The 11,205-nt window shown below is 30.8% G+C and overlaps 1 protein-coding gene across 1 annotated transcript; it reads right to left on the bottom strand.

Moving 5' to 3' along the window:
• Positions 1 to 5,922: 5,922 nt before the first annotated feature.
• LOC120083505 (tetrahydroberberine oxidase-like) lies at positions 5,923 to 9,406 on the bottom strand. Its single transcript, XM_039039280.2, has 4 exons — positions 8,524 to 9,406; positions 7,061 to 7,715; positions 6,408 to 6,568; positions 5,923 to 6,197 (listed from the first exon to the last, which is right to left on the bottom strand). Exons 1-3 carry the CDS (start codon positions 9,401 to 9,403, stop codon positions 6,427 to 6,429), a joined length of 1,677 nt encoding a protein of 558 aa, XP_038895208.2. The 5' UTR covers positions 9,404 to 9,406; the 3' UTR covers positions 5,923 to 6,197; positions 6,408 to 6,426.
• Positions 9,407 to 11,205: the final 1,799 nt, after the last annotated feature.

Here is an 11,205-nt window from a genome sequence, read left to right as displayed (position 1 = left end):
TATTCTTAAACATTAGTATGAAAGTGTTTTTTAAACTTGATTAATATGATTAATCAAAGTTAGGTGTCAAAACAATTTAATATGTAATATTAAATTTGTTTTTTTAAATATTTTCTAAATTATGAAAATATTTTTTTTCCCAAAACATTATTTATTTATTTTTTAAATTAGTCAGTGGAAATATTCAATTGTTGGATTTTTCAACTAATTAAGTGGACTTTGAAGTGACATTTCCAAAGCTTGACACCTAAAGATTACATGCTAGTGGAGTTTGAGGTGGAGGACATGCAAGATAGGATTTTCCATGTAATTTCTCTATAAATAGTTTGGTTTTTAAATTTTGTAGAACTAATGCTTTTAACTTTTGACCTAAATTCTTCCACAAAATCTCCTTTATTCTCAATCTTTCTAAAATGAATTTCCCTATAGTTCACTAATAAAACGGTCCCACCATTGTGTTCTTCAACCAGAGAATAGTGAGGATTTACCATTCGTGGTGTCGATCGAGTTCGGGAGAGGAAGATTGCGGTGGATTCTACAAAGGTTGTAATTTCTAACCCTTTATGCATGCTTATTCTTGTTTTTATTTAACTAGAATGTTATCGATTTTCGATTCCACTATTGCATGTTTTCTTTATATTCCAACAAATCATCCTCATATTTTCCTCTGCAATTCTAATCTTTTCAACACAGAAACATACACAATTAACATAGTATGTTGGCTCTTGATCTAAGAAGGATAAAAAAAATCTCCTCGAATAACATGCTTTATTTTCTTATATCTTTTACCTTTTTTTAACAAAGAAAACAAAGAAAACAAAGAAAACTTAGTTTTGAACAATAAAGGGAAAGAAAAAAAGAAAGGAAAGAAAAGAACATTGGGCAAGGCTTACCCACTGCACAAACAGTGGCGAACGGTGGAACCTTGAGGTAAACAACGGCAACTTGCGGCGAACGACAGCAACTTGCGGTGAACAACGGCAAATGACGACAGTCATTGGTGTGAAGGGAGGAGAGAGAACAAGGGTTAGAGAGAAATAGGGAAATAGACGGCCGAAAAAATATTTCATGAATCCTTTTACCGTCGAACTTCTCCCAATGATGTGAAAAACCATCGGGCTATGTAGATAATACCGGCGATTGTTTTGGACAACCGTCTGGATAACTCTAATAAAAATCTCTCAAATCTTTTTTACCATTGAACTTCTCTCAATGATCTTGAAAACCGTCAAGCTAAGTAGATACTCCCGACGGTCACTTGACAACCGTCGTGAGAATTCTAATAAAAATTTATCAATTTTTTTTTTACCGTTGAACCTCGCCCAATGGTGTAGGAAACCGTCGAGCGAAGTGGGTACTCCTGAAGGTCATTTGGAAAACTGTCGAGATAACTCTAATAAAAATCTCTTGAATCCTTTTTATCATCGAAATTCTCCCGACGGTCTAGAAAACCGTTGGGTGAAGTAGGTATTCCCGATGGTCATTTGACAACCATCGGGAAAATTCTAATAAAAATTTCTCAAATTTTTTAACAATTGAACCTCGCTCGACGGTGTAAGAAACCGTCGGGCTATGTAGGTACTCTCAACGATCATTTGGACAACCGTCAGAAGAACTCTAATAAAAAGTTCTCGAATATTTTTTACAATTGAACCTTGCTCGACTGTGCAAAAAACCGTCTGGCGTAGTAGACACTCCCAACAATGGTCCAAAAAATTGTTGGGATAGCTAACTTATCCCGATCCTAATCAGATGCCAGTTATCTCGATAACACAGTAACATCACCAGGAAAAGTTTCTTATCCCGACGCTTTTTCCTTCGTCGAAAAAAGTTTCGTCGGAAAATACCAAAATTCTTGTAGTGAATCATTTTCCTCCATAAACTGAAATTACACTTCCATCAAACTTAGCAACCTCAAAATGTGTTGGCATCGAAAACATTAGTCAATGTAGAACTCACGATGTAACCTAAATAAAGAATATATGAAAGACACACTAAACACCTTTCTCCTTTGAATCGATTGGATCTCTAATACCACTTTAAATAAAATGAACTAAAAAATTTCCCAAAGAGAATGCAATAACTAGGGGGATAAAAAGAAAAAAAGCAATAAACAAAAGAAGATATAGAAATATAGTTGTTTAAACCTTTCGGTCTCATCCATTTTCAGAACCAACTAAGAAGAATTTTATTAAGAGTAATAAGTCACAATTACATAGATTCAACAAATTAAACAAATTGTAGTTGTTCGATTGAAGAAAAATGAAAGCCATGGTTTCTTCCACCTCTTCACTAAGACCCACTCACCTAAACAATCTTCGTCATAACTGACCTTTCCGCCAGCCAACACACTAAATACCGCTGATTAAGGACTCTGAAACCGAGACCCAATGAATGGATAAAATCCATTAAAACATAAGATCCACGGGCTAAACTTACCAATGCAAATAGTAGACTCACACGACAACAATTCATCCACGATGCAGCAAATTCGCCGCTAAAACAGTACCTACCATGGAAAATCTGGTGTTAGATTGTTATGATGCAAAAAAACATATACGTATACATATATAAAAACAAATTATATATACATTAAAATTTACTCATCCTAGTGTCTGAGTTTAGAGAGTAATTGCCTCCTAAGATAGAACATATCACCTTTCATATAGATGTAGCACCCTATCGACAAGATCAACGAATTAAACTTTTTTGATATACTGAACTTCTTAAATTATGAAGGTGGATAAAACATTAAAGTATAAAAATGCTATGGACAATTTTTTTTAAATCAAATTGACGAAATGACATATTTATAGACTAATTCGTGACTATTCGAATAGTCATGTCTTTTCTTCAATTTTGTTATTTATGAAAGGATGCAACCATTTACCAAAGAACATAACTTATGGAAGTCAAAAGATGTAATCGTACATGACGAGTTATATACTACTTATTCCAACAATCCTTCGATAAATGGTAAGTTGACAAATTAAGATAAAAGATACAAGAAAATGTTTTGTATTTTCCAATGAAGAACATGCATCGAGATAAGTAATAAACACTTTGAACTTTCCCTAGCAAACATCAATTGAGTTTACTTAGTTAATCAATGGACTTGATACATTGAACTGTTAGCCATTCTAGAGTAAACTAAGACAATTGAAGTCACATAGTTTGCCATTATAACAAAGTTTGTTCTTATAATTGTGTTCATTTTGGCCTTGAACACCGTCTGGTCTCATGTGTGTTTTAAAAAATTTGCCTTAAAAGTCTCATACAAGCGGCCCCTTCACACTCACATAGGTGATTCCTATAAAGAACATCGTATATGCTCTTTTCATAAATAATTATTCAACAACTTATAGATATCATTAAAAGCATAGTACTTACCCTAAAACCACATCAACACTTTCTCATCATTCTTAGAATAGGTAAGAAGAAATGAATTCAACGCAGTGCTCACTAAGTTATTTAGGGGATGGTTTGCCTATTGAACCTAGATTTTGGGATCTCCAGTCAACTAGGATGAGTTGTCTCTCTGGTTAACTTTTTAAAATCAAAGAACTTAATCCCATTCTTCTTGGTTAATTTTCAACCATCTTTTGACCTTACAAAAGTCAGTTGTGCTAATTTCACTAGAAAGTAGTTGTCTAATTGTATTATTGCTTCGTCAAATATGTCGAGACATATTATCATTTAGTGAAGAGGCTATAGGATTTATTTACACTTTAGGAATACTAATTTTTTAACGAACTCAAACATATTCCAACCTCTTTTTAAATTATTTTTCAATGTTCTAAATTTGGATTGTCAATTTAGGAATAGCAAATATGATCAAATACCCCCAAACTAATACCATTTCCATAACCGGCATCTTTGCAATTGATTTTTATTTTCTTCTTAGCAAACACTTATAATGGTATCATTATATTATATTATATATTATATATTTTCCTTTTACCACTTTTGGATATGAAAAATGAGAATCATAATAGCCATCTACAGATTAGGAATTAAAACCACATCACCTAATGCCAAACTTTAGGAGAATCAACCAAGTAAGCAAACTAAACAATATTTACTTTATTAAAGATAGGGTGCTTGAGTATCACATTCTCATACAAATATAAAGCTTATTAAGTTTACAATAATTACTAAAGACTAGACATTTTTACACACTTTAGATAGATAAATCAATATTTGCAACTCCATAAAAAAGATTCTTCATCTCAATTATATAGACTTGGGCATTTCTCTTCTGAAAGTTCCTTGGCTTGCAATAATCCTTCTATTGATGTCCAATTTTCTTGCAATTAAAGAACTTATCATTCAACTTTCTTGTGTTTTGTTGCCTTTGATTTGAACTCTCACAAGAAAATTTCTTTTTCTTGTTATTTTGTGGTCTATTCTCAACAATATTTGTTTTGGAGTCTATAACACTTTCTAGAGAACATTTTTCTGCAATTTTATTGTTGTCTTCGATTCCAAGACGAACCACAAATTCTTCAAACTTTATCTCCATGCATTTATGTTTGAGATAGTTTTTGAAATCTCTCCATGAGGGTGGCCATTTTTCAATTATTGCTGCTATTTGAAATGATTCACTCATAAGCATATTCTCATAATGTAATTCATGAAAAATTACTCGAAGTTCATGAACCTGACTTATCACTATTTTTTAATTCAAAATTTTATAATAAAAAAACTTGCCAACTATGAATTTTTTCAAATCGGCCAACTTCTATTTTATAATTTTTCTCTAGTGAATTCCACAGATTCTTTGCTATATCAACACTACTATACACATTGTAAACTGTGTTGTCCAGTCCATTCAGAATATAATTCTTGCATAGGTATTCAACATGTTTCCACGCATCATAAACAAGTTGTTTTTCTTTGTCAGATTTTCCCTTAGATAAAATAGGAGCATCGCCTTTGAGAAATTTTGTCAAGTTCAAAATGGTGAGATAAAACATCTTTTGTCGCCAACGTTTAAAATCAACACCGTCAAAATTTTTCAGGCTTCTTCCCATGAACAACCCCAACAATGGGAATAGAATTAAGATTATTTGAAGTCATATCTTCGAAATAAATAAAACAGAATAAACTATAAAACAACTTAAAAAAGAAAAATCAAACACCTACAAAACATTATTATTGGGTCTAGATTGCAAATCAAAATCAAGAAAATAAAGCTACTGTTTATGCCAATTACTTTTTAGGAGTAAATCACCAAATGAAATTAAATATGTAAAATATTAGAAGCAGAATTCTAGTGCAGAATTCCAAAAAAATATGGGAAAGGAAAAAAATAAAATATTAACAAATTTCATAAATATTCAATAAAGACGATAATTTTGTATTTCCTTAAAAACCATCACCCAAAGAAATATATAAATAAAATCACATTGATTGTACACACCATAAGCAAACGAAACCAAATATATAACATTATATATATTATAAAAAGAATATTTGGTTTTTGAATTCAAAAAGTAGTAATTTGAAGATACATACAAGACATAATCAAAATTATTTCATAAAATATATAAACATAAAAACAAAAAAGTAAACAAACCAAAATGAGATATACAAAGAATCAAAATGAAATTCCAATGTTTTGCTAAATGAAGGCAATCAGCGAAAACACATAAATTAGAAAGAAAATTGTCAAAGTGAATGTTATAGGGAAAAAGGTTCACAAAATTCTTTCTCGAATTACTTTTCAGATGTAAAAAGTAAAATTACAAATAATAAAAAAATAAAATTCAAATTCAAATTCGAAGTCGGGCTAAAATTTTGAAATACATAACAAAATCTACTAAAACCAACAAAATCTCACCCACCAAATTTCAAGGAAAAAAAACTGAACCCATGGATATCACGGAATATTCACAAATTGCACACTGAAATTTCACTCAATTGAAAATCAGATAACTAATGAATTTTATCACACATAAAATCTAGATGCACAAATTCGTCTTAAGATTCTTATGATGCAAAAACACATATATGATATATAAAAACAAATTACATATACATTAAAGATCTGAGCCCAACAAATTCACGTTATCTCCTTAAGACAAATTTAATCACCCTAATGTCTGAGTTTAGAGAGTAATTATCTTTCAGGATAGAACATATCACCTTTCTTACAGATATAACACCCCGTCCACAAGATCGATATATCGAACTTCCTAAATACGAAGATGGAGAGAACATTAAAGTAAGAAAACACTATGGAAAATTGTGTTTTTTTTTAAATCAAATTGAAAAAATGACATATTTATAGACTAATTCGCTGCCATTCGAATAGTCGTGTCATTTTTTTAATTTAGTTATTTATGAAAGAATGTAACCATTTATAAAAAAATATAATTTATGGAAGGAAAAAGATGTAACCCTACCTGAAAAATGACACGTCATTTATTCCAACATTGATGACCTCTTAATGGAACCAGATTGATCCATGACTACTTGCGACTGTTGAGATTTCTCACCCTCTACGTGTGATATGAATTTCGGCAGCACCTCCCCTAAGGCTTCAAGCCAAATCCACAATGAAGTCCTAGAAAGTGGATGATTGATTTAATTTAAAAAATGCAACGGGGAATATATTAAATCCCCTTAAATATGTTGACCTTTTAACGGTATCAATATAGACCACGACTAACATCAATTATAATCTATACTAGAGACTATATTGAAATACATCATACGGACAAAAAAACTGTAATCTAAAGTAATTAGTGACCATGACCATGTGATCGTGATCTATATCAAAATTGGTAGTTGCGACATGGAATATGAAATTGGAAAGTTTAAACATATTGGTTTTTATTACAATCCAAGTGTAGATACGAGAATTTGAACTTCCATATTTCTCCAAAGATCTAAAAAGTACATGTCAATTATTGTTGAGCAATACTCATTTTTTTCGTCTTAATTATATAGTTTACATTATCAAATTGTACTATATTTTATGTCGGTTAAGGTGGGTATGCTTTGCTCATTTCTAAAGAAATTTGTGGGATCAATCTTAGTTTTAACATGCACTAACCTATCAAAATTCTTTCCAAAATACTTGAGCCCCCAAACTCTTGCACGATTATAGCTTGTTTTTCCACACTTGTTGTTTGTTCCAATGTCAAGATCTCTATAATTGTTATATGCTGCCCTCGGCGATTTCGAGACAAAAGGAGTCATATAATCATAAATGACCCGTACCCAATTTAGGTGTCTTTTCTCAGCATCAATGCTTTGTTCTTTCCACTTGACATAGTAACCAAGTTTGTATATATTTCCGGCTCTATGTGGGAAAGGAGTTAGGGACTCAGAAATCTCACTCATTCTCCCTCCATAAGGAATAAACATAATTTGTGCCACTTCTATATCTTCAGCTTTTAATCTTTTGAACATGGTCTTGAATGAAGCCTTAGAAATTGGTTCCTTGACATAGTCTGATTTGATTTTGGTGCTTAGACCAGAGGGAGGTGCTCTATTTAGTAGAACTTCAAGGGCTTCTTGTTTTGGAAAGCCAGCCATTATGAGAACTGATTTGATCCAGCTCATTTCTGAACAATCTTCCTTTGCCAAACCCAACTCTGAGAAATTAGTGTTCAAAATTGTCACAAGCTCATTTACCTTTCCTAAAAAGAAAGAGGAAAATAGAGCCATTGGGTTTGTTTTGCCTCCTTCTTGAGTTGAATTCCCACCTACATAAATATTTATATTTAAAACTCTTAGCTAAATTCTAAAAACAAATTTTTTTAATAAAAACATTCTTTTTGTCCCTGTGGTAACTATATGCTTTTTTTTTTTTAAATTAAGTCTATTTATCCTCTCATTTTCTTACAATAATTTACATCTTTATTAAGTAAAAGAGATAAATTTTTAACCAAAAATTTCAAAAACAAAAATAGTTTAATCTTCTTTAGTTTTCAAAACATGATTGGTTTTAGAAAATATTAGTTAAATTTAGATAACAAAGCATGACATTTAGAGGCGAGAAGGTATTTTTAAATTTAATTTTAAAAAACTAAAAACCAAAAGTTAAGACCCTTTTTTATAATCATTTGGCTTTTTGTTTTTGTTTTTGAAAATTAAGCTTATTTCATTCACATTTCTTACATTAATTTGCATATTTCTTGACTACAACGTTTTAATTCTTAATCAAATTCAAAAAACAAAAACAACCTTTTGAAAGCTATTTTTTTAATTCTCAAATTTTTTACTTAGTTTTTTAAACCATTATGAAAAGTAAATAATAAAGGAAGAATTTTGGAGGTGGGATTATGTCTATAGATTTCATTTTAAAAAACAAAAACAAGAAACAAAATAATTACCAAACATGATCTAAATGATTACGACCATGTGAGACTTTAGGTTTCAAGACTTGGATTGATTATTTTTTAAAACATGCCACAAAACCTAGAAACTAATAGATGAAAGTAGTATTTCTATGGATTACCATAAACATAAAACCAATCAATCCAAGTTAAAAAGGGAGAACTATTATAATACCAATCAGACTAATGCCAAGTAAAAGATTTTCATCCAATTTGTTAGTCACATATTGCCATCGATGGATCAGCTTGATTGTATCTTCTTCCTCCAAATTTCTGTTAATTCCGCATATGGTCACCGTCGCCGGAACTCGAACAAGCTTCACCTTCCATGCCACCACAATTCCAAAGCTCCCTCCGCCGCCGCCTCTAATGGCCCAAAACAAATCCTCCCCCATCGACTCTCTATCATAAACCTTTCCATTAGCATCAATAAAAGAAGCATCAATTACATTATCAGCAGCAAGACCATATTTCCTCATCAACCATCCAAATCCACCACCACTCAAATGCCCGCCGACGCCCACCGTCGGGCAAGAGCCAGCTGGGAAAGCAAGTGTTCGACTTTTCTCAGCAATTCTGTAATAGAGTTCACCTAGAGTTGCCCCGGATTGAACCCATGCAGTTTCGTTTTCGACGTCAATTGCGATGGACTTGAGATTTATTAGGTCGACGACGACAAACGGAACGTCGGATATGTAAGAAAGACCCTCGAAGTCATGACCGCCACTACGAGTTCGGATTTGAAGGGCATGGGATTTGGAGCAGATGATGGCTGCTTGAATGTGTGAAACATGTGAGGGAGTGATGATGGCTAGTGGCTTTGGGGTTTCTTTTGATGAGAATCTGAGATTTTGAATGGAGAAGTTCAAGATTGATGAATAGGAGGAGTTGATGGGAGTGTAAATTAGATTAGAAATGGGATAAGTGCTTAGAGAATTATTGAGAAGACATTGGACAAAATTTTCATGTTTTTTAGTGGAAAAAACTACCCATGATGGAGATATGGATAGAACAATAAAGGTGAGAGCAAAAGGGGTTAGAAGAAAAGACTTCATAACTATTCTGAGAATTTTGTGTGTTGAGAAACTGAATTATTTATAGGAGCATTGAAAATGTTTATGGCATATACTAATAGTCTTTTAGATAAATTTTGTAACTATTTTTTACTTTATATTTATTTGAAAGTGAGTCCAGCTCAACAGTAATTAATAAAAGTGGAAGGATAAAATCGGCCATTTATATTTAATTTTTTAAAAAAAAAATCAACCTTCCAACTTATTTTAATTGTTATGTATATTAACCTTCCAACTTATTTTAATTTTTATGTATTTTCATTCATATATTAATATTGTATTGAATAAATAATTTGATCTCATTACTATTTTTGAGGCATTAAATATAGGGCATATGTGGAAGTGATTTTTAACCAGTTAAAACCACATATAAACATCACCTCAATCGTTGAGAATAAATTTAGGCTTTATTTGGTAATTATTTTTTTTTGTTTTTTTAAAATAAATATACGGATATTATTTCCACTCCATTTCTTTCTTTATTATCTATTTTTTATCAATAGTTTAAAAATTCAAGCCAAATTTTGAGAACTAAAAAAAGTAAGTCTTATTTAGTAACCATTTTTTTTTTTTAAAATTAACTATATAGATACTACTTCTACCTCTAAAATTTATTCCTTTGTTGTCTACTTTTCATCAATAGTTTAAAAAATCAAGCAAAATTTTGAGAACTTAAAAAGGTAGCTTTCAAAAAGTTGTTTTTATTTTTGGAGTTCGACTAAAAATTCAACCATTGTAATAAGAAGATGCAAATTATTGTAAGAAATGTGGATGATATAGGCTTAATTTTAAAAAACAAAAACAAAAAACTAAATGCTTATCAAACGGGGTCATAGCTTTCAAAAAGTTATTTTTGCTTTTGAAATTTGGTTAAAAATTCAAATATTGTACCTAAGAAAGTTACAAATCATGGTAAGAAATGTGGATGAAATATGTATACTTTTTTAAAACAAAAACAAAAAACTAAATGGTTATCAAACGAGACCTTAATGTTTAATCCTACATGTTTAAATACAATTTTCATATAACTAAAATTCATCTTAAATTATTAAATGTACGATGTTGGGAGGTAATTTGGAGATGACAAAAGTTTTTTTTGTGTTCCCAAATCTACTAAAAAAAAAACAACACAAAAAATGTAACAGTAGGAATTTATATGATCGTTACTTAAGTGTGGTTCTCGTTGCAACTATATATTAGAAAAGTAAAAACTAAAACCTTCTTTCACCTTCGATATTGTTGATTAAACTGGTTATGGTAGATTTAAATATATACAGTAGAATTTAATTAAAATTAATTAAATTAAAAAAATGGATGAAGAATTAACCTGGTCGAAACTTAGAATAATTAGTGGTTGTATCAAGTACTATATTTTTAGGTTTTGATTGTAGATCACATTCTTGATGTAAATTTAAAAATAGTACGAAAAACCATTTTTTTTTCAAATTAAGGGTTCCCTTGAATCTTCTTCATCAATATATTTTATCAAAATGTTGTTCTATATACATGCGAAGACGTGGATCATGCTCTACTACTCAAATATATATATATATAAAAGGTGTGTGCATCATGCAACAATGAAGCAGATATTGAGATTCATTATAATATTGAAGTAGAATTTTGTATCTATATCAAGATATAATTAATGAAAGCAACCATTTTATGGAGGCATTAGTAACGGTATGATATACCGAATTGAATTCATATGTTTTTAGAGTTTATATGTTTGTAGAATTCGTATATCTGTATTTTGGGTGTTTGGGATGTTAAGTTCATATGTTAGA

The sequence above is a fragment of the Benincasa hispida genome, chromosome 8, assembly GCF_027475165.1.
Source record: "Benincasa hispida cultivar pf3 chromosome 8, pf3_genome.v1.1, whole genome shotgun sequence".
Taxonomy (NCBI): Eukaryota; Viridiplantae; Streptophyta; class Magnoliopsida; order Cucurbitales; family Cucurbitaceae; genus Benincasa; species Benincasa hispida.
This window is presented reverse-complemented; position numbering and strand designations above follow the sequence as displayed.

Bases quoted from the DNA above. Each gene is read 5' to 3' on its own strand.
- LOC120083505 (XM_039039280.2), bottom strand. From the start codon at position 9,403: ATGAAGTCTTTTCTTCTAACCCCTTTTGCTCTCACCTTTATTGTTCTA. The intron at 7,716-8,523 runs GTATTATAATAG...ATATTTATGTAG, and splicing joins ACTTGGCATTAGTCTGATTG to GTGGGAATTCAACTCAAGAA. The intron at 6,569-7,060 runs GTTAGTGCATGT...TCCACTTTCTAG, and splicing joins TTTGGAAAGAATTTTGATAG to GACTTCATTGTGGATTTGGC.